Consider the following 25,272-nt stretch of genomic DNA (forward strand, 5'->3'; position numbering starts at 1 on the left):
AGCTGATGACAAAGGCAGGAAATGTCGGACACAAATCTTCACAGAGAGCGAAAAATGGAGCTCCACGCTCATTGGATTGCAGTATATGGAGAGGTCTGTTGAGATGTCTTCCCCAGGGCTCTTTAGTCCATTTCCTAGAAAAGATATGATTGCTGGCTGCTGCATGGGACCTCAAACTGCCTCTACTGCCCAGGCAATTGCCATGCAGTTACATTATTACGGAGCTCCAAGGCTTAAGTGATGTTTGCTGTAGAATGTATGCACTAAAATTTGTTTGGTTTTAAGGCACAATATCTTAAGGCTTTTACTGTGGTATAGCAACCAAACTGAATTAGCCTACTATGAGTTGAGGAATTTTTTTATATTAGATGGTTTACGTTGTGAACATGTGATTAACTGGTGTCTTGAAGATATGGAACAGCTAAACTATGAGATTACATTTTTTATCATGTTTGTGCTCCAAAAATAAGTGTTCTAGGTGTATAAGATTCATTACTTTCACTTCGAAGAATAGGTGCTATTGTTTTGTTACTTTACTTTTACAGCTGGTAGAGCATTGCATCAGCAACACCAAGGTCATGAGTTCTATTCCCATCGAACACACGTAATGATACACATTTACAGTAGAACAGTGAGTAAAGTAGCTCTTAAAGGGTAACTAAACCCCTGCTCAGAGTCTGACTCCACCCACTAGCAATATTTGAAAAATGCTGGAAAAGTGGGCAGACACCAGCGGGGATAGAGGGGGACGAAACGTGGGGGGTGCACCTGAGACCCGTAGTGACGGATTTTCTCCAGGAGTATTACTATTATGTTATTATTATTCCTCACACAGGTCGCAAGCATGTACATGAATCTGATGAGTTTTATCGAGTTGATGTCAATAGCGCGCGCTCTGTAGGCATATTCATATTTTGCCGCTATGTGAAGAAATCCAGCAAATCCAGTAAATTGTGATGCAAATATATATGATCACTCACCTCAAGACGCCGCTGCGGTGGTGGAGTCCATGCAGGAGGAGCAGCGTTTGGCACTGCGTCGCTTTTCAGCGCGAGCTGTTTGGAGAAGCACATTTCCACCTCCATTGCGTTGGAGAAGCAATCCCGCGTAAAATGCAGTTTGCACACTCCTACAGCTCTAGGCGGGAACTCGCGGTCTTCCAGGCTAAGGACATGCAACCACTGGTGCCTAATTTCCAAGTCTGCTGGAAAGCTATACAGTCCAGCAGTGCTGTTGCAACCAGCAACAGTACACCTACGTACCATCCTGACCACTGTACTAAATAAAGATAATCTACGCTAACTTGAAGTTATCCTAACTGACGCAATACTATGCTACTAAATAACTATGCTTCTAACAATACTACACTAACAAATATGCTAATTAACTACCTAGACCACACTAAATAATCTAAATAACTATATAAATGCTATGCTAAATAGATGCTAAAATACTCTCCTGATCATTTTCAATACTCGCAATTCCAACTCCTGACTCGCTACAGTGGTTTTGACGAAACGAGATGGTTTTTATACTGCCATGGGCGTGGTGAGCTGGAACCTGCTTACGTCAGCTGTCACTGGTTACGTCACGAAGTACCGCAAACAGCCAATAGGAAAATTCAACTGCAGTAGCCACCGTTCAACCTGAAGAGGGCAGCACTCAGATGTTTTTACACCATATATTGTAGAATTAAAACACTTTATACACAAATGTCAAAAAAATTACTTGAATCAATGACCAATACTAATAAAGCCCCATTCTTACAGATCAATAACTAAAAAAAAGTTGGTTTAGGGTTTAGTTACCCTTTAAAGCACAGGACATCATGCAACTTTCTCCCCTTAGGCCGTATATACAGATCATTGGCCTTTACAACCAGAGGGGCTGCAGCCAGCTTTATTCCAAAATCTATCCTCCTACTGAACTCAATGCTGACCATTGTGATAAGCCTGATGCACAAGCACTTTAAAGGGATCATGACATATATCCACTTTTAATGTTAGTAAAGTTTTTTATTGTTTGTTTTTTGACAAAACAGTCATAACTTAGTAATATGTGATAATTTTCATTGGAGCCCTTCAAATACCGTCATGTTTGAAACTCAATCAGAAGAGAATGAACTAGCTTCACAACATTATTTGTAAACCCTGAAATTTAGTTTTATAAAGATAATGTAAGCAGCGCCATCAACTATCAAACAGTCATGACATTTGAAATATTCACTCACTGTTTTGTGATCGGGTCCAATAGTGTTTTTAACTGCCCCATCCTTCAATAACAGTTCTTTGCAAAGTTTGAATAGTATTATGACTGGTTCTCAAGCAATCCACGCTGATATGAGGTGATAAACATAAAATCCACGATGATATGAGCCAAAAAAATGCACTGTCCAAAGCAAAATTAAGACTCCCACACATACAGCATCATCGTGCACTGAAGCCAAGAACGCATCAAAATGGTCAAAGATGTCCATCTAGCGCATGTTTACATACATCAACAATTGAAAATAGTGCAAATGGGTCAAATGACAGTTTGTTGAGCAGTTTGTGCTCAAAACAGCAAGAAGCAGCAGCTAAATTACAGAAAATGGCATCTCTTCTTCTGAGCTTTAACTTGACACTGCGTCTTTTAAGAACGGCACGAGATACATGACGACGCACAAAAATGTCTGTCTAGTGCATGTTTATATACAAAAATAATTCAGAATTGTCCAGATGGGTCCCTATTGGTGTTCCGGAATAGTCCACATTAAGCCTGTTTGTCCTACTCTCCGACAGTGGGCGGGGCCAGGGTGCAATGAAGTAATGTTGGCATTGATGTTTTTTCGCTGTTGAGGCGAATTAATGGGCCCCCTATTGATGTAGTTGCAGAAGTAGAGAAAAAGGCATTTTTGCAGCTTGGTTTCAATAAATGCTTTTATTGCATTGGGGATTACATTTTGAGTTCTGAAATTTACAGTACTTTTTTTTTTTTTTTTATAGTAGAATGACCTCTTTCTTAAATGTCAAAATATCAAGACAGTGAATTTGAAGTTTGAGTTTTAACTCTTGAAGTTCCCAACGATCACATTCAAAGTTCTTTAATTGGATTTAATTGAAATAATTATCTTGAATGTACTGTAAGTTGCTCTAGATTGAAGCATCTACCAAATTACTAAATGTACAGTAAATGTTTTCATGTTTATGAAAGGAATAGATTATCCAAAAATGAAAATTCTGAGTAAATCATAAGGGTTTAGAATACAGTTCCAAAAATCCTGTTCCTGTCACAACCGTTTCACCAGTAAAGAAAGAAAATGCAAATAGCTCATGAGTGCAGTACATTTCCCATGACATCACTGAGTTGTGTGCCTCTGAGAATTCTCCCTTTTACAAATCCAACCACCCAACAGCTTTACACTGCCTGAATGAGGTGAGAGCATCAATGAAACAGTATTCAGTAGTTTGTTTTATGCACACAAACGCGTGTCTCTCCATTCATTTTTAGAATACTTGGTGTGGCTATCAAAGTGTGCATGTTGGATCAGATTATTCAAATTCAGATTTGTTAAAGAAGTACAGCATGTTCCTCGTTGATGAAGTTGGCCTGAAGGCAGTTACATGCATTAGTTGTTGTTCTGTTTCCTTCACATTCATCCGATTAGTGAAAAGCAACAACCAGGACGGATGCAAAGTTCTATAGGACCCAAACCCTCTGCCGGGAATTGAAAACAAAGCTGCTCTGTGAAGTAAACTATATCAGAGAAAGTGGTGCCTTCAAGAGTATATCCCACAAGTAATTACCAATATTGTGTGCAAGACAGAATAAGGGTCTGTTCAAACAGGACGCATTTTTGTGTCTGTCTGCGCTGTTTTAGAATCCTTTCTCTGCATCAACTTGCATTAGACAGACATCAAGTTAATGCAGCTTTTTAAAACGTCCCAAGACACCTGTATTCTGCTCCATTCATTGTTACATTTAGCTTTTTTAACGCAAGAATACATTTTGTGTGAACGGAGCCTTAGAAAACATGTCAGACTGGCAAAAGTTTTTCTTTTATTAGTGGTGCTTTCTAAGACAAGGCAAGGAATCCCTAACAATCCTACCACATAGCAACAAGCTAAAAGCAATGCAAAAAAAAAAACGTTTTCATGCAAATTGTTTTTGGACCACTATAAAATCAAGTTTCTTTTGATACCCCCCTGTGGAATGAGGCTAATAAAAAGCTTAATTTTATTGGTTTAAAAACAAATCAAATTCTGCTATCCAAAAGCTGCTAAAAACAGTTAGCATCCTGTCATTGTTCAAGTTTTAGTCACCAGATGACCTCATTTTAATCTACAGCTCTACAGATGCGGTCAATATGCCAAAATGCTTCAGGTTTGCAGTTAACATTAGTTTTTTCCTGATACTTGCTAAAGTTTAAACATGCCTCAAGATTTCATTATATTTCCATAATGCATTGACTCACAATCCAGTATAAAAGGGAAATGAATATGGACACAGTATCAATACGGTCATTCACAAGATAAAAACTTACATAAGGCTTGATGAATCAAATGGGAGAGGTGAACATGTGGAGTCAACAATAGGACATGCTCTGCTGGAGTGCGGTCACCAGGGTGTGGCACAGAGATACGTGGGCTGGATTGGACTTGGTTACTTCCTCTGGTGTGTACATGTGTTGAGGAGAGAGATATTTTGCAAGATTATTTTAATGCTGTTGCTGCACAGACATGAACAGATTTACCTTCCTTTAGGTATTCCCTCCCCTTTTTTTCAGTATTCCTATTATAAAAAAAATCACCATTCCTTTCACTCAACAACAGCTGATGTTCTGGAAAATCTGAGAATCTTTATAGCTCTAATCGGTATGTCAAAGCAGCACTTTAAATGTACTTAAATACTCACTTCATGAAGCCATACTGTATAGGTATTCGTCATCCAGGTAAACTTCAGTTCCATTAAAAACAAAGGTGGACAAAGTACACATCTCCATTACTTGAGTGAAAGTACAGATACTACTGATCGACTATTACTCCATTACAAGTGACAGATTTTTACTTAAGTAAAAGTACAGAAGTACTTTGTTTTAAATGTACTTAAGTATCAAAAGTAAAGTTTCTTTTTTATGTCAATGCATTGTTTTACTATTGTTTTATGTAATACTTACAATAACTTATGCCTCTGAAGCAAGCTACTGAATACACTGACCAGCTTGTAGTATCTGTGGAATAAAGAGCTTTTAGAATGTTACAAAACCTATAGAAATAAAACAACTGAACTGACAAAAAAAGACATAATCATCTTCATTTTTTTATTTAACACTCCTACCAACCCCCACAAAAGCAGAATGTTACTGGTCTCACACAGCTGTGGCAGTGTGCACACATCTATGTGTATACATTCATCCACATTTGAATCAAGCAGACAGTGAAATTGCTGTAAATACAGACATGACCACACAATTTGGCTGTAAGTCCAGGACTAGAAAAGACTGTTTATGAAGCTGTTTCATACCTATACATGATAACTTCTCTCTCTGGCTCAGCGGCAGGACCAATGCAGATTTGAATGTTCCGGTATGATTTATCATTTAGGAAAGAGATCGTGTGGGTGTTTGAATCGAGATCGCAATCTTTTTATGATTTAATCGTGCAGCTCTACACATAACTATAGTAATTATGCAAAGTAACAACAACAACAACAACAACAAAAAACTATACAAGTTAAGAAATATTAACTTATTTAAGTCTTATGCTCATTTACATTTGAATTCACAATTTTGCATGCTAACTAATGTCATTGTTGAACCTTACCTGTGCATTATCGGTGTATCCACAAGGGTATGGCAAATCCATAAAAAATAATTTGACCGACCATACTTCATACTGAAACTTTAGCTCTAAAGCACAGATCATTTCAAACTTTCACAAGAAATTAAAAGTTTACACACCTCAATATGCTTATGCAGGTTGGACAGCAAGTTTTTGAAGGCTGTGATATGGTTCGTTTTAGGCAAAAAATGCAAACATTTAAAACAAAATTAATCTTTAACATTTTCAGAAAACAGGAACATATTTTCTAAGTATGGCCATGGGTACTTGCGCTGAGAAACCACCGTCTTCCATTTTGCTAACTGATCAGTGTTCAAAAATGCTGGGAAATCATTGAACTTCATGACACGTGACCCTACAAGAGTGATTATTGATAGGCTGTCTGTCACCTGCAAAAAAACAATGACGATTTAGAGAAGAAAAGAAATCATCCACTGATTTTCAAAGCTGCTACATCATAACGACTTTCTACTCGAGGACCTTGATAGAAATGTAGAGGAGTGAAATCTACAATATTTGTCTTTCAAATGTAGTGAAGTTAATGACACAAGTTTCCAGAAATAATACTACTCATGTAAAGTACAGATACTCAAAAAGTGCACTTAAGTACAGTACTCAAGTAAATTTATTTCATTACTGTCCACCTCTGATTAAAAATACGCTTACACACAAAAGTCTGTTCACACTGATGTCTGATGTGACTAAAAGCAGGTGCACACTGTATGTTTTATAATAGACCTTTATGATTGTTGCATGTCAGACTGTACGATATTAACATTTTGATATCGCCATGGCACAATGTGCAATGTTATGTCAGACTGCACGATATACATCGTAGATCCCGATCAGTGAACGTGACTCAAGTTATGAGAGTGTTGCTGAATAGAAGCAAAGCGGCAAAATTTGCCCACCGCGGAGGAGCATTTGGGGTCTCTCGCTGAAAGTCAGGACATCAGCATTTCCATTGCTCCAATACCACTCCATTACAAGCATTGGCTAACATTTACAAGGAAGATGGATTTTGTGAAATAGGCCTATAATAAGACAGCTTGATCACAAATGCAGATAATTACAGATGTCGAGAATGAACGTGAGTGGAGGAGGTAGCCTACAGTAATAATGAGCTACCACAAGCAAATATTCATTGTGGAAATAAAAAGCCCGAAAAATTACAAACTTCACCGTTCACAATGGAGAAAACAAAAAAAGGTGGGTTATCGGACGTCTTTCTCCTATTTTAGATAAGTAACATATTGGCCATGGAAAATTTCGAAAATTCATAAAGGCTGATAATATATCACGCTTACAAATTCCTTATGGATGATGCATAAACATGATGTAGATTTCTATAATTGAATCGAACTGTATATGCTGATTTGGATTAAAACATCCAATAAATACTTACCAGTATAAATTGTTCAATCATTCTATATTATTGTTCAAATAAACATTTATTTATTTTCATTTTGTAAGCTCTGTATTTATTTATTTCAGAGAATAATGCTTTCATATTGCTGATGTGTTACACTTTTCTCAAAGTAATGTCTGCTTCTTTATTTATTAAAACTTTTTTATATAAAATGAAAAGAAGAAAAAACATTGAAAGTGCTTGAGTGGAGTGATAACTGGGCATAAATGTTGCTATGGCGCTGCAAACATGGAGCAGGTTTCTTTCCAAGTAAATTAGGGTGCATGAGAGGAGCGGAATTTCTCATCTGGCCATCATAATAGCAGTCACACTATATGGCTACGATGCAAAATTTCAGACACTGCCCAAATTTTGTTGGAGGCTGAAGAGCATCGCAAACTGTATTAATCAACCGTCGGTGAACATGTCACTGAACGTTGTAAGATTGCGGATTTAGCCCTGCGACGAGAGAAATCTTTAGGATTCCCAAAATTTGTCTCTAACGGCAGTATCGTGGCCAAAATCGTACAGTGTGCACCCACCTAGGGCCTATTTACACATGGCCACTTCATGTGTTTTCACTGATCGGATAGCTATCCGATCATGAAAAGACCAGGTGTAAATGCCCTCCGAAATGTATTCGAGACTGATTGCAATCAGATCGCTCAAACCTCTTCAGGGGGTGGTTTGAGATGCATTCCAGACGAAACTGATCAAGTGTAATTACATCTTGCTGTTCAAGTCATGTATGTAAACTTTACCCTTCCAAACAGCGCTACATCAGCATAACAGTTGTCGCCGAATATTTGCATGGGGCTCGTGTCCTGCAGTAAATAATAACAACGAAAGAGAAGAATGCAATGTAAGAGAGACAGAACTTTTCTCCTTGTTTATTTGATTCAGATCGCTGATTAAATTGAAACTAAACACTGACACGAGTGCGGCTAACATGCATGATGCATCTTACCTACAAGAAGTAGAGGGAAAAAACACACAGCACGCCCATACACAGACACATGTATTTGTGCTGGGAAAATTCAAATAATAAAGCACATTTCAATTTACTGCCCGGAATAGGCATTATCATGGAAGTGAACTCTGTTTTCTTTGCATATAGTGCGAGAATTGATTTATAGGAGACACATTAATGTTGCCAAGTGTAAATAGAATGAGCATTTAAATTGGATAGTAGTCCAATCATTAAAGTGGCCAAGTGTAACTAGGCTGTAAATGACCATAACTCATAATAAAGATGTAAAATCCTCGCAAATTTTTGCAACCAAATATGTAAATGATTGTGATGCCAAATGTTTTTCATTGTCTGACAAAAGTTGGCAAATAGACAATTATAATATTGCCGGAATGCCTGTTTGGAATGTTATGGACTGACTGTCTTGCAACATTCGTCAGTCAGAGGCCATGTCCACATTAATACATTTTCGTTTGACATCACATATTTTTCTCTATGTTTTGGCCTTCCGTCCACACTGTGATTGGCATTTTTGACAGCAAAAACTGAGCTTTTTGAAAATACTCCCCCAAGTGGTTAAATTTGAAAACTCTATTCGCATTGTTGTGGGGACAGAGAAAACGGCGATATCTGAAAACGATGGTGTAGTTGTTGTCATGTGACACAGTTATGTGATCCATTCAACCTAAAATAATGAAGATGGCAGCCCATGTTGTAACAGCTTGTTGTGCCTGCTTCCCACTTAGCGTTAATTAGATAAATGTTACTTTGTACAACCTTCACATTGTATTCCTTCAATTGCGATGAGAAGTTTACTCTGAATTGCGGTGACAGAACACGAGGACAATTGCATTACAGACTTTTAAATATTACATTTTGTAAATGCAAAGACTGGAATTGTTCAGTTGAAGGGGGTACCAAACTGTGAATCGTTAACAAACAGTTTGGTGAATACATGTTTACACATGTATTGTTTACACATGAGCTTCCACTCAGCTTCAAGGTATGAAAGTCAACACAGCAAACAGATGTGATAAACATGAGTGACATGGTTGTCAGGGACAGTGTTAACTTTATATAGGTTATATTGAAAACGAAAAATGATGGAGTCATACATTCTACCATTGTATTTCACAAACTAGTCAGCAACTTACCGAGATGACAGCTCTTAACTCTGCACCGTCTGCAGAGCAACCGTCAGCTCAGCTCTGTAAACAATGGAGTTGGAGCATGCTCTGCTGGAGAAACTATGTTATGTCACCAATTCTAAAGCATTGTTTTCTGCATTATATGACAATATCAGCCGACCGATATATCGTTTGGGCACTAACTCTTTCTAACTCTATCTCTCAATAACTTTGTTGTCCTTAAGCCATTTTGCCACAACTTTGGAAGTATGCTTGTGTCATTGTCCATTTGGAAGACTTATTTGCTACCGAACATTAACTTCATGGCTGATGTCTTGATATGTTGCTTCAATATATCCACCTAATTTTCCTTCCTTATGATGCCATCTATTTTGTGAAGTGCACCAGTCCCTCTTGCAGCAATGCACCCCCACAACATGATGCTGCTACCCCCATGCTTCACAGGTGGGATGGTGTTCTTTGGCTTGCAAGCCTCACCCTTTTTCCTCCGAACATAATGATGGACATTATGGCCAAAAAGTTACATTTTTGTTTCATCAGACCAGAGGAAAGTTCTCCAAAATGTAAGAACTTTGTCTCCATGTGCACTTGCAAACTCTTTTTATAGTTTTGGAGCATTGGCTTATTCCTTGCTGAGCAGCCTTTCAGGTTATGTCAATATAGGACTTGTTTTACTGTGGATATAGATACTTGACTACCTGTTTCCTCCAGCAGCTTCACAAGGTCCTTTACTATTGTTCTGGGATTGATTTGCACTTTTCACACCAAACTATGTTCATCTCTGGGGGACAGTATGCATCTCCTTCCTGAGCGGTAGGATGGCTGCATTGTCCCATGGTGTTTACACTTGTGTACTATTGATTGTACAGATGAATATGGTACCTTCAGGCATTTGGAAATTGCTCCCAAGGATGAACCAGACTTGTGGAGGTCCAATTTCTTTCTGAGGTCTAATTTATTTTTATTTTCTCATGATGTCAAGCAAAGAGGCACTGAGTTTGAAGGTAGACCTTAAAATACACCCAGATGTACACCTCCAATTCAGTACACCTCAATCAGAAGCTAATTGGCTAATTGTCTAAAGGCTTGACATAATTTTCTGGAATTTTCCATTCTGCTTAAAGGCACAGTTAACTTAGTGTATGTAAACTTCTAACCCACTGGAATTATAGTCAATTAAAAGTGAAACAATCTGTCTCTAAACAATTGTCGGAAAAATTACTTGTGTCATGCACAAAGTAGATGCCAAAATTATAGTTTGCTAATATTAAATCTGTGGAGTGGTTAAAAAAATGTATGAAATGTATGTAAAAAGTTAAACGGATGTAAACTTCTGATTTCAACTGTACGAGCGCTCCACATGAAGAAAAAAGATTTGTACAAGTTTTGTGAGGTATGTGAATTAAATCTGTTTAAACGAGATATCCACATATGTGCACACCCGAACACTTTAAACATCATGAGCTCATACATGTCTATCGTGGCTCTAATATGCAGGGACCATTTAAATGAGATTGTGTTGCACACTGGCCTGTCATTGTGGTATAACGACGGCACTAACAACAAAACAAAAACTGTGATTGGGCATTTAAATGTCTTGGACGGCTCCTTCGTGTGCAAGCAGGCGATTCTTTGTGCCGTCGCGGCTTGAGAAACTAAACGACCAAACAGGAAAATGCAGATAATTAAAAAATATATATATTATGTCAGCCGATTGATCGGCCTCAGCGCTATATATCGATCGACCACTAGTCCTGAGCTTAATGCCCAGTGGATTAAGCCAAAGAGGATGTAGAACTTGATACTATTTCAAATTTTCTTGATGGGTTTGGATGCTGGTATTTACTCTGTCTCATCCTTCATGCTTTGAGTCCTTGATGCTTTGGCCTTTATCAAGGATACACGTCATGTGATGTTCACTTGAACAAGGTCGGAGCTGACATAGCCAGAATTTTTTGAACATGTTTTTTTGCAGTCAATAGTTGTCCATTCAGAAAAGGACAAGGTTATACAAAAACAAACTGACTGTTTTATGTGTTTTACAACCTCGGGGAGACTCCTATTTCACTTGGGCTGTGGGAAACATGCCATTTTTATTAGATAAAATGTTATGCTCAGTTCATAGTACGTTTGTTTTAGTTGTAAACATTTTACTCGCCAGTCTCGGTACAGACTGTGGTATATCATGAGCACAAAAAATAAAAGTTTTGTAGCAGAGTGTAATTTTTCACACTCGTTTGTTAGTTTTGTTGTAATAACTTTCTTCTGTGAGACTTTTCACAGATTTTTACTTGTTAGGGGTTTACTGTGATATTCTTAAATATTATTATTTAGCTTCCAGGCAACCCTGTGCTTTGTTTGGAAAAGATGTGGATCAAAATCACCTGCTTTTATTTCGACATTTGTTAGATAAGCCCCATATTGTGTGGTGTTTGAATTACAGATGAAGCGAATATTTGCTCAGTGGTGTTTGTGGGTCAGTCCTTGTGAACAAGGACATCCAGCAATGGCAGATGTGATTAAAATCTGTTCCCTTGTGAATGATTTACAGTAGTATGCACTGACTTACTGTGTGCTTGCATTCATACACTTTGTTTATCTGAAGTTGAACGAAAGAATATTAAGCATTTGGAACACATGGTTCACTTTTTGCTGTTTTTATTGCGATGAGACAATCCTGTCCTAACAGTATTATCAACACTGCTCAGTTTTTCTCCTTTGTGATAAGTTTTTACATCTGTAAAAACCTTTTTTTTTTTTACCATTTGTATGTCACTTTGAATAAAAGCACCAGAATCAATCTCACAACACCTTGTTGGGGTCAAATTTCACAAAAGCATGAAATGAATTTTTAGCTTAAAGAAAATGTAGCTTTATTTTAGGCCCATTAAAGGGTAACTAAACACCTGCTCAAAGTCTGACTCCACCCACTAGAAATATTTGAAAATGCAGGAAAAGCAGGCAGACCCCGGCGGGGATAGAGGGAACGAACCGAGTGCGGGGCTGAGTGGGGGGGGCACCTGAGACTCCTAGTGACGGATTAATTGACAGCTGCTGTCAGACTCTATGTTATTATTATTCCTCACACGGTCGTAAGACGACATGTACATGAGTCTGGCGTGGTGAGCTGGAACCTGCTTACGTCAGCTGTCACCGCTTACGTCACAAAGTACCGCAACAGCCAATAGGAAAATTCAACTGCAGTAGCCACCGTTCAACCTGAAGAGGGCAGCACTCAGACGTTTTTACACCATATATTGTAGAATTAAAACACTTTATACACAAATGTCAAAAAAATTACTTGAATCAATGACCAGTACTAATAAAGCCCCATGCTTACAGATCATTAACTAAAAAAAGTTGGTTTAGGGTTTAGTTACCCTTTAAGATTTTTGTTGCATTGTGACATAATTTGAATGACAATTAAGTGTGTTTTTCCCTGTTTTCTGCATATTTGTTAATACAATGTGAAGCAAATCTAATTTTCTATTTATTTCATTAATTGTTTTACTGTAATACAGTATAAATTGAATTGGTACAGTTATGAGAATCATTATTGAAAATAATAAAAATATCCACATTTAAAAAATATTATTTTATTTGTTGGGGAGATTCTCTTGATTGTCTTGAAGAGGTCAGAATGCACAAATCTTAATTGTCCTAAAAAAGGCTTCATTTTCTTTATGCTTCATACTAGAGCTGGGTAAAAATATATATATATATTTTAATTTTTTTTTTCCTCAATTTATTGTGATATTTATTTGAACAATTTCAACATTGATTCTTAAAATCCCAAGATCTATCCTCTACTTTTACTTTAAAGTTTACTTCAGATTTGGTTGTTTTGATTATTAGATACACCAATCCGCCACAATATTAAAACCACCTGCCTAATATTGTGTAGGTCCCCCTCATGCCGCCAAAACAGCGCCAACATGAATGCTATTCTGAGATGATGTTCTTCTCACCAAAATTGTACAGAGCGGTTAGCTGAGTTACCATAGACTTTGTCAGTTCGAACCAGTCTGGCCATTCTCTGCTGACCTCACTCACCAACATGGCATTTCCATTTGCAGAACTGCCCCTCACTGGATGTTTTTTGTTTTTAGCACCCTTCTGAGTAAATTCTAGAGACTGTTGTGTGTGTGTGTGTAAATCCCAGTCGGTTCGAAACAGTCTGGTCATTCTCTGTTGACCCGTCTCATAAACAAGTAATTTCCATTTGCGGAACTGCCAGTCACTAGATGTTTTTTGTTTTTAGCACCATTCTGTGTAAATTCTAGAGACTATTGTGTGTGTAAATCCCAGTAGATCAGCAGTTACAGAAATACTCAAACCAGCCCGTCTGGTACCAACAATCATCCATGCGATTATCTAATCAGCCAATCCTCTGGTTGCAGTGCATAAAATCATTCAGATATGGGTCAGGAGCTTCAGTTACAGTTCTGTTCACATCAACCATCAGATTGGAGAAAACTTTTATCTCAGTGATTTGGACCGTGGCATGATTGTTGGTGCAAGATGGGGTGGTTTTGAGTATTTCTGTAACTGGTGATCTCCTGGGATTTTCATGCACAACAGTTTCTCAAATTTACTCTGATCGCCTGATTGGATTGTTACAGACAGACTGTCATGATTTGTGAATCGGAGGAACTTTTGATCCTGATCCTGAAGTTTTGTTTCAGGCTGATAGAATATGTGCTTCAAAGGAAGATGTTATTAGATGAGTGTTCAATGGTAAGAAAAGGCTGTATATGATATTTGCCTTTTTATCATTAGACAAGAAATTTAAGTCACAGGGAACTGTTGAAAAGGGGATGATAGAATATGTGCTTTAGAGGAAGAAATATGAGCGTTCACAGGATGCTGGATTTACTCACGTTTTGTGAGGTTTGTTTATTACATATGTTTAAATGAGGTATCTGCATATTTGAAGGCGGTATATGATATTAGTTTTATTGATATTTGCCATATTATCATTAGACAAGACACTTCTGTCATGGCTCAAATATGCGGACTGTTTAAATGAGACTGTGTTGCACACCAGTCTATTATTATAGTAACAGAATGACAGTCTGTGATTGCTCATTTACAGGTCTCAGATGCTTCACATGCAAACAGGCGATTCTCGGCACCCTCACGTCCTTGAGAATCAAATTGGCTAATCGTAAAATGTATCTGCTGATAATTACAAATTCAGAATAGTGGCAGATTTATCTGCCTCGCGATATATCGGTCAACCACTAGTTATAACTGAAATATACCTAAATTAATCAGAAGCATTTCAAATCGTTTGGAGATCAGAATCTAATTTAATCAAATTTAGAGCTTGTGAATCAGAATAAAATAAAATCAGGAAATCCGTATCAATACCAAGCCCTGCTAAATACAAGTTCTTTTTGATTTATTTATTTTAAATTTTTGGGTAAAATGTGACCTGAACATGTTTTTGTGAGATTCACCTGCCGAATTAATAAATGTAATGTGTAATGTTTCAAAGCTGTATAGAATTTGTGACCTTATTACAGCTTGCTGATTTCATGGAAAAAGTTTAAAACCACAAACCTTGGAAAAACCAAGATGCAGATGCATGCAAGATGCATTCAATGCTGTCCTGTTTTTAAGTGACACCAACTATAGACTTTTCTCAGACCACAGAAAATTGTCACCAACTGATCTTTGGATCAACAAGTCAGGACTGAGATATTTTTACACAATGAAATAAACCCAGTGGTGAAAAAATTCCCATCCTCGCTCAGAGGCACAGCTGTGTCTGCTGGGTTATCACTTCTAAATACTTGCAGCGTGAGAATCAAGATTCTCTTCCTTATTGGAAAATCACACAAGGTTTGTATTAGCGTGAATTTGGAATTGGTCCAAATCGTCGACTAGGTGGAGTGAATTGCTCACAGAGGTGTTTCCCTTGCAATTTTGCTATGATTCTCTCCATTTTTCTGCTTTTCCTATGTCCTTCCTTCCTTTTTTCGCTCTCTCACTCAGCTGGGAGTGACCACAAGCTTCTGTATAGTTTGAGTTCACAGACACGAACCTCACGATTCGCTCTCTGTCCAGAAGGCCAGCATCCTGCCCCCTGTTTTGACTGGAAAGGGATGAATCACAATTGAGATTCAAAGATGATTCTAAGAGAGATGCTTCCTATCTGAACTCTGTTTGATGTCCAAGTCTTCATTGAGACTATGTGGGGAAGCACATGCAAACATGTAGTTTGATGCTTGTAAGATTTAAAGGATGAAGTTTTTAATGCAATGTCTTGGAACTGACGAACTACCTATCTAACTAGTAGCATCACTACTTGCTTATATATTTTATTAGCTTCACTAACTGAATCACAAAGCAGCAGGACTAACATTTAAGGTGTTAATAGAACACAACATTGCCCTTCTACTTATTCAGCCATCTGGGTTCCGGAAGTCTTTTTCCTATTCATTTTCCCATAGACTTTTCATAAAATCCTTCAATAAAGAGTTGTTAGCCATGAACCAAGCCAACCAGCTTCATGTAGTTGTAATGTAGTTGTTTACAAATTCCACTATCAAATGCTATTTTTAAACTAAAAAGTTAAAATAACACAGACAGATGGCTTCAACAGAAGCATATACCTTCGATGAACAACCTTGGAGCTCAAGTTATCGTTGAAAATCAATTAGTCTATGGGAAAATGTTGTTTTTTCTTCTGGAACCAGACTGTCCCCTTGACGATAACTCTCGAATCATATTCATGCAACATGTTTTGTTGTGCAAAGTATGACATTAATATAATGTGTCATTAGTTTTTGTTTTTGTTTAATAAGTTGTATTTTGTTAGTCACCGTTTTACTTTTTCTGGACCTTTGTTTCATACAATGAAAGTGAATGAATGGTGATTGAGACTAACATTCTCCCTTACATATTTTTTGTGTACCACAGACAAAAAGTAGCTAAGTCATAAAAGAACAACACTAGGGTGTATAAATTATGACAGAAATTTCATTCTTTGTGTGAACTATCCCTTTAAATCTGTATTTTACAGATTTACAACTGGCTCTTTCAGGGTCATGGGTACCAAGATGGCCTTTTGCTGGAGCTCAGGCTGGTGTACTCATTAAATCAGGGGGACTGGTAATGTGGGATGGAGATAGAGTTGGGCATGATGACTTTCTCTGTTATTCCTAATATGGAGAAAAAGAAGGAGAGGTACAACCTCTCAGTTACCAGCCTAGATATTTAACCACTAGGCTAATGACCATACAGCTGAAGAACATGCAGCATCGAACACTTTAAGTAGATTTAACCTATTTTGTTGCTCTAGAATGGTTTCGTTTATCCTTGTGCATTGTTCCTCTGTTTTAATAGAGGAAAAACATTCCCATGCTTGTAACGGACACAAATCCACTTAAACACTGAATTGAATTACACAGAAACACATTTGACTAAAAAGGGTTTAGTATCAATTTAGTTTGCTTTATTTGCTTAAAGTGATTCTCATGTAAAAGCACCTAATAGTGTTAATTTATGGCTCATTACATTTTGACTCTTCTATTTGTCTTCATGATCCTTTGCATGTTGAATCCTGTCAATGTGTGGAGAGTTTGCGAGGCTTGGGTGTTTGTGTAGAGATCGTTGTAATGGATTATGAGATTATACAGCTCGAGTGGAGGAGACAGGTAATCTTTTGTATCAAAGATTTCTTCTCCTCTTTAATGATCATACAAATGGGATTATGAGTCTTACTGCATGGACACACAGGCAGTCAGTTTGGTTTTGTAGATACCTTTGCATATTGTAAATAAGTGGCACCAAAGATTTGCTTGTGATTCATTTCAGGGAGATTATATTTGCAGGATATTTTGCATATCTCTACTGATTCAAAAGGTCGACAGTGATGTAACCTGTTTGTCAGGAGTGTATAATAAATAAATAATTTCTCACATTTTACTCTCAAAACAATATGCTGAAAATGGCTCTAGGTGACTGTATGATTTTCAGCTGTTGCAGAACTCCTTTCCATGCTGTTCTGTTTCACGTTGAGCCGCTACACTGCCAAGCTTATTTTCATTTAAAGTAAAACCGCACTACCTTTTTTTATTTGTTCATGTTTTTTGAACGTCTTGCATACCTTGTCCTTTGTTTTATCTCTGATAGGGGGTCGTAGCTGAAGCGAGACATATTTGACTGGCTTTAGGCCATGATGGCTCCACGTAAGCGAGGAGGACGGGGCCTCTCCTTCCTCTGCTGCTGCTTAAAGAAAAGTGAACATCCTGAAATCACCTACCGTCTCCGACATGACAGCAACTTCACACTGCAGACCATGGAGCCCACCCTGCCCATGCCCCCCACTGAGGAACTGGATGCCATGTTCACAGAACTGGTGGTATGTGCTCTATCATGCACCCGCACAATTTCTTTTGTGTCCTTTTTCTCTATTTTTCCTCTGTATTTCACTGTTAATTTATTTCCTTCATCTCATTATGGATGGATGGGTATTTCCTATAACTCTTCCTATACCTACAGTATATGGATGGATGGATGATTGATTATTTCCCACAGCTCTTCCAACTGTATGGATGGATGGCTTGATAGATTAATTATTGGATGGATGGATTAAAGGAATGTTCCGGGTTCAATACAAGTTAAGCTAAATCGACAGCATTTGTGGCATAATGTTGATTACCACAAAAGTTATTTAGACTCGTCCCGCCTTTTCTTAAAAAAAAAAAAAAGCAAAAATCTAGGTTACAGTTAAGCACTTACAATGGAAGTGATTGGGGACAATGAAAGTGAATGTAGCCAATTTTTGGAGGGTTTAAACACAGAAATGTGAACCTTATAATTTTATAAAAGCACTTGGAGTAATTATTATTTTAAAACTTGTGTATTATTTGAGCTGCAAAGTTGTTTAAATCGTAATTTTTACAGTCGTTTTAGGGTTTGTTGACATTTGTCTTGGAAACTAAGTTATGAAATTGGCTGTAACTTTACACAGAAAAGGTTTGTACGTGATTTTGTCATACTAAATATAATATCCTTTGTCTTGTGGTTAAACTTTTGAAAAAGTGAGTATTTTACCATAAAAAAATTGGTCCCCATTCACTTCAGTTGTAAGTTCCTTGCTGTAACCTTGATTTTTGCCTTTTTTTTTTTTTTTAAGAAGTCAAAAGAATTTTTGACAAATAGATGATGGATGAATGAAATAATGGATAGATGGATGGAAGAATGAATAGATAGATAGAGGAGTAACTGTTCAAATTTCTCAAGGTTCGGTTTGTATCACAGTTTTAGGGTTTCAGTATGGTTCAGTATTTATGTTCAGAAAAAAAAAATATTAGTGCCAAATCCAAAATAAATGTATTCTATTTGGTAACAGAAACTTCAAGATTTTTGCCCTCACTGGTTACTGTCATGGTTACAATACTATAGTAAAATCAAGGTTACTATATGGAAACTACAGTATTACTATTGTAAAGCAATGGTTAATTGTATCAAACTATGATTGCTGCCAAGAAAACAATGGTGACAGTAGTCATTGTTACTTCAGTCATGGCTACTACAATATTACTATAGTAAAACCACGGTTGATATATGGCTACTACATATTACTGAATAAAACCATGGTTAATTTTCTTTAGTGTCCTTCACTAACAAAAATAATAATTATCTAGTTACTAACTCAGCATTTAACTTAATACCTGCTTTTATGCTACATGCATCAACATAAAGTGCATTTCATACTCAATTAAACATATATTCAACAATTAGAAGTTGAAAATCACTATAGAAGGAATAACCTTGCTGTTAAAATGGATATTAGAAGGGATGTCATAAAGCAACATGAGTGTTTTAATCATATGTGGAAATCCCACATCTTCATCAACGTATGGCCAACATAACTTTGGCAATGAATACCCCAAGCGCTTTAGTTCTTGTTTCATGCTGAAATAGCACAGAGTGCTTGTTTAAAGATGGAAGGGATTGTGTCTGTGTGCAGTTTCGGGCTCACCTGCGGCTCTGTGCTCACCGCACGTTATCTATCATCGGGTGATGTCAGCGTAAATAAATTATTTATTTGCATGCAGAACTGTGATGTCATCGACTGATTTAACATACAGTTAGCATGACAGCTTCTCTCTGTAGACAGTTGACCCACGTGAAACGTAGGTGGAGTGTGTCCATCTAAAGAGCCATACAGTTGCATTAGCGGATCTTACAACCGCACATGTCTATTGTCGCTTTGTTTTCTTTGCCAAAGTGTATGATCCAGATGCGTTATTAAACTAGAGATGAACCGCGGAGCAAATGCTTACCGAACCGTGTTTTCTTTCTTTTTATTTACCGAGAACCATTACATCCCTAATAGACAGATAGATAAATATTTCCCACATCTCTTCCAGCTTGATGGATGGATGGATGGATAATTGGATGAATGGATAGAAATTGAGACATTTTTAGACTTCACGCGGTGCACAATATTTGAGTGCTACTCACCAACAGCATCTCAGATGTAGATGCTCAATAGTTCTGTTCACTTTTTACCAGAATTTGAATAAGAAGCTAATTAAATTGTGAACTTGCCAACAAACAGACACATACATGACTTCCTGGAGAGTTCACAATGTCAAAATAAAAGCATGAGGGTTTAAAAGTTACAGGTGCGCAATCTTACTATATACTATATTATTATTATTATTATTATTATTATTATTATTATTATTATTATTATTATCATTTTTTTTAAAATTTTAATAATATTTTCGTTGAATGGGTTCCAAAAAATAACTGTTTGAATGAAAAGTGAGCTGATATCTTACAACTAAATTGAACAAAAAAGAGATATGAATCCTTTAAAGTCAAGCTGAAAAATATTTTGCAAAAATAATAAAAAAAATCTACTGATGACTTATACTGGAATTACTGTTAATTTGCTGCTACATTATCCAGTATACTAGTTAACAATAAAGTTTTTTGTATTAAGCTATACATTTCTATTGAAATAATGTGTAGTTAGAGGTTTGTGTTTCTTTAAATATTAAAGAGCACGCACAATTAGTTTCAATAAATAAATAAAGATATTCTAAACTGATTATGCAACAAACACACTGGTATTTGATCGGTATCGGGCGGATCGAAATAGGATCGGTTGAGAAAAGGTGGTGCAGTAACTACGTTCAAATATGATCTGTTCAAAATCAACATTTTATTTCTAATTTAGCCAGCAGACTGGTTCAAAGACACAAAGGTTAAAAGGAATAAAACCTTAAATTATGAATCACCCAGCAGTATTTTAGATTTAATGGTTTTGGATCGAAGAGCACTTACTCTTTCGCTGTAGTCTAATGTTCTTTTGGTTTGTGAGATGTTTTATAAAAGTTTGTACTGGGGCTTGATAGATCTTTGGACTTCAGCCATTTTGAAATGGAAATCTGCTTTGCTTTTGTCAAACATTATATTGGCAGTCAAAGTAAGGATGACTCATTAAAACACAAAGAAGCTTGTCTTTCTATCCCATATGTTTTACCATTTATTTATGTATTTATTGTTTTTTTGCTAAGCTAGTACATGCAGAGTGTGAATGCACTCAAGCTGCACTCATGGGCAAGATGTGGCCAGAAGTCACAAATGGAGCCCATTTAAGGGATGATTCAGTGACATTTTTGGGTGAAATACCACTTTAAATGCATTCATTCACAACAATTCCATTAGAATTTCTTTCAGAAATAAAACATTTAGTGTTTTCTCTACCATTCCTCTATTTGTGAAGTTTCACTTGGGGTGGGTTGCACCAATTAGGATTAAATTAAGCAGAGTTTAGAGCTAATCCAGGGTTTGTTGATCTGAGTTTTATTTTAAATTGAGTTGTTACACCGCTTAATTTTAAACGCGGTTTAACAAATTAGAGATGAATCTTTTAACCCATGATTAAAACATGATAAATAATATGATAAATGTCTCTCAGAGGGCTGTGATGGCACAGCCACTGTTCATTTACCTAGTCACTCGTGTTTAATTGGAGGTCCGTTGTTTATTTAAACCACTTCAGCTGCAAGATTAAAGATGATCCCTAACTAAGATTTAAACAAGAGTTTAAAATGTTGGAGCAGCAGGATTAAAGTTAATTCAGATTTACTGTGAAATTTAAATCAGGATCAAATCGATGGTTCAAATGTAACTCTGATTATATTTTAAAAAGATTTAAAGTTTGGTGCAACAATTATCAGATCAACCTTGATTTAATCTAAATTTAAAATTGATCCTTGTTGATGCAACCCACCCTTAGACTCTGTAATATGTGGAATCCATGCATTCCCTTCTAATGGTCCATTTAAAGGGTCTGTTAAACAATGCACATCTCCTCATTAGCTCTTCAGACTCCAGCAAGCAGGAGAACGTCTGTGTGCCTCATGCCCACCAGCGCATGACCAGCAGGCATTTGGCTCAGATGGGCTCACAGATGTGTTGTATGCGCCAGCCCAGTCCCTCATGCTGCCAAGGTGGAAGCCTGTCCCCTGCTGAGTCTTTGAGCGCTTACAATGAGCCACGACTGAGATGTCAGTCAGTGCCATGTTAACTTGATTTAACACCAAAATGTTTCTAACAGGCTTTTGATTCTGCATTGATTAGAACAACAGTCTTCATGTATAGCTAGTTGGCAAACAGACAATGCTTTAAAGGGATAGTTCACCCAATAAATAAATTCTGCCGTCCTTTACACAGCCTTAATTTACTCCAAACCCATATGACTTTCTTTCTTCCTCCCTTTAAGAATATGTGTTCTGCCTGTTTAGTGTGGGCATAGCAGAGTAGAAAAGCAGGTTTAGGTTTTGGATGGTAGATGGAAAGAGATCTGGTGACAATCAGTCTTTGACCTGCCTGCCTCAGGAATATATGTGGTATCTAGGAATTCTTCTCTTTGGAATCTCAGCTCAAATATACTCAAAAGTACTTGCGAGTTGGATAATACTATTTTCCTATATTTAAAGAATACCTCATTATATCCTTATGCAGCCAGTTACACGTGTTCTCAGGACCTGCTCATTGTATTTGTCCCTCACATGAAGTTAATTAACTTCTGCTTAAACATCTGGATTGAATGTGACATACTCAGCACAGAACTGCATCATGGGAATGCACAAAGGTCACAGGAGTGTGCAGGCATTAATTGATGGTTTACATGACTAACTCTTTTCTTTGCCGTGAGGAAACAAGAAACCCCTCTCACACAGAGTTGTGGGAAATTAACCCCGCTTCAGGGTCAGTGATATCTGGAGTCTGATGTCACACGTCAAGTAGGTTTTGTCAGGTCTCGTGGCTCACTGAATAGGATGCTGATATGTCAGGACCTGGATGTTGATCCTTGCAGGACCTAACAGAATTTCTCTATTATTTATTATGTATTTAATTACTCTTGTTTTCCTTTGTCCTTGTTTTATTGGGGCATGTTCACCATACCACCAACACTATATTTATTTGGACATTTACAATGGTAATACCATGTTTTTTAGACATGCGTATGTCAATACTATGTTTTATATATATATATTTTTTACATGTACCATGATAATACCATGTTTGTTTGTTTTGATATTTACCATGGCAATACCATGTTTTTCTTTTTATTGACCATGACTAGACTGTACCATGTTTTTATGGCCATCTACCATAGGGATACCATGTTTTTATGGCCATGTACCATAGGGATACCATGTTTTTTGGACATGTACCATAAGGAAACCATGTTTTTGGACATGTACCATGACTAGCCTGAACCCTGTTTTTTGGGACATAAACCATGACAATACTACTTTTTTGGACATTTACCATGGTAATCCCATGTTGTTGTTTTTTATATATATATATACATACATACATACATACATACATGTACCATAACTAGCCTATACCATGTTTTTTGGACATTATCATGGCAATGCCATGATTTTGACATTATAAAGTCCATACCATGTTTGTTTGGACCTGTACCATGGCAATACCATGTTTTTGTTTTTAATACAAAATATTTTTTGGACATGTACCATAGGAATGCAATGTTTGTTGGACTTCCATCATGGAAATATCATGTTTTTTTGGACATGTACCTTGGTAGTACCATGGTTCCATCAGTGTACCATCATACCACAGTACCTTTTTGTAAGTGAATAATATGAGTATGTGACAAAATGAAATTTTAAAAATTGCTTAACTTCCTCAATATTTCTATTGGAATAGAGAGGTTTTCATAGAGAGCTGATCTTTAAACTAAAATAGAAACTGTTTGAAATAAACGGATGCAATATCCTGAAACCTCTCTCAATGTCCCCTTCCCCTACAGGATGAGCTGGATCTCACAGAGAAACATAGAGAGGCCATGTTTGCCCTTCCTGCAGAGAAGAAATGGCAAATCTACTGTAGCAAGAAGAAGGTAAGGCCTTACTAAGGCAATGAACTATAATGACAGATCCAATGACTGAATTTACGTCCCTGGTCATAAATAGAATATAGATCAATACAATCAAAGACTGGCATGTCAGAGTGTGTTCCATAGGTTTTTTTTTTCTCCCCAATTTGGAATGCCCAGTTCTCAATGCACTCTAAGTCCTCATGGTGATGTAGTAACTCGCTTTAATCCAGGTGGCGGAGGACTAATCTCAGTTGCCTTCAGTCTGAGACCGTCAATCTGCGCATTTCATCATGTGGCTTGTTTAGCGCATTACCGTGGAGACATAGCGTGTGTGGAGGCTTCTCGCTATTCTCTCTGGTATCCATGCACAACTTGCCATGCCCCCCTAGGAGAGCGAGAACCACATTATAGCAACCATGAGGAGGTTATCCCATGTGACACGCTTCCTAGCAACTGGGCAAATTTGTTTGATTAGGAGACCTGGCTGGGAGTCACTCATGTCCAGCATGCCCTGGATTCAAACTTGCGAGGGAACTCCAGGGGTGGTAGTCAGCGTCTTTACTCACTGAGCTACCCAGGCCCCGCATTGCTGTTTCCTTAAACATCCCTGTTTCCTGCACAAACGTTTCATCTGTTCTTACCAGAGAACTTGAAGCTAAACAGCTAAGTGCGTGAACGCATCTCAGTTTACTATACATCTAGGCCATAATGTAAACGGCAAAGTCTAACCCAGTCCGCTCTAGCACAAGCTTGCTGTTGAGTGCAAGAGTTTATTTTCACAGTACGTGTGATTTGGGTTAGAGGAGTGAGAGGTAACAGAACCCAGGCTGCCCTGTCACACTCTGTAAACCTTCATTTATAGGAGCCATTTAAGCCAGTGGAACTGAAGAGCAAAGTGCACAGCAGTAGTCTGGGGTTTTTCTAAGGCTGCTGGAGTGCATGACCAGTTACCTGGTTATGACCCACCAGGGAACCCTCCCTCAGCTGCTGGCTTATTGACCTCCAAAACATTTAAAAAAGATTACTGTCAATCATTACGATGTCAGGGATTAAGTCCCTTCACATTCATATATTAATAAAAACATTTATATTGGGGTTTCTGCATGGACCAAAGCATTTTTAAACCTCTTGAGAGGTTTTCTGCATTGGTAAAAAGTGGGAATTAAAGATGGTTTTTAGTTGGAGGTTTTTATTGCTTATTTATAAAATGGACAGTTCTGAATGTAAATTTGGATCTGAATTTATTCGAAGCTGTTGTAAAATGCAGATAAATAGATTATTTCACATTTATATAAATTATTATGATTTCATCTTGACTTCTATTTCACCTACACCATCATAAAAGCACAGTAAAGACTATACTTTCTGTTTGAATTTGGTATAACCGCATACTCTGCTTCAGTTTACACTACCATAATTTATATTGATAGCATCATGACAAAATCCATAACTGTCCAGTACAGTAGCTCTGACACTACAGTCAAACGTTTCAGCTTTTAAACTGTGCAGAAATGCTTGAACCAAACTCGTCTTAC

The 25,272-nt window shown here is 37.3% G+C and overlaps 1 protein-coding gene across 2 annotated transcripts in view; it reads left to right on the top strand.

The window, feature by feature from the left end:
* The window catches only part of daam1a (dishevelled associated activator of morphogenesis 1a), an 82,269-nt gene that overhangs the window by 26,416 nt on the left and 30,581 nt on the right, over positions 1-25,272 (top strand). For both annotated transcript variants that reach the window (XM_052145573.1, XM_052145572.1), the window contains exons 2-3: positions 17,488-17,716; positions 23,669-23,758. In XM_052145573.1, the coding sequence (XP_052001533.1) occupies positions 17,531-17,716; positions 23,669-23,758 (276 nt within the window). In that variant the 5' untranslated portion in view covers positions 17,488-17,530. The remainder of the gene's footprint in view (positions 1-17,487; positions 17,717-23,668; positions 23,759-25,272) is intronic.

This window comes from Xyrauchen texanus, chromosome 16 (assembly GCF_025860055.1).
Source record: "Xyrauchen texanus isolate HMW12.3.18 chromosome 16, RBS_HiC_50CHRs, whole genome shotgun sequence".
In the NCBI taxonomy this organism is placed as follows: Eukaryota; Metazoa; Chordata; class Actinopteri; order Cypriniformes; family Catostomidae; genus Xyrauchen; species Xyrauchen texanus.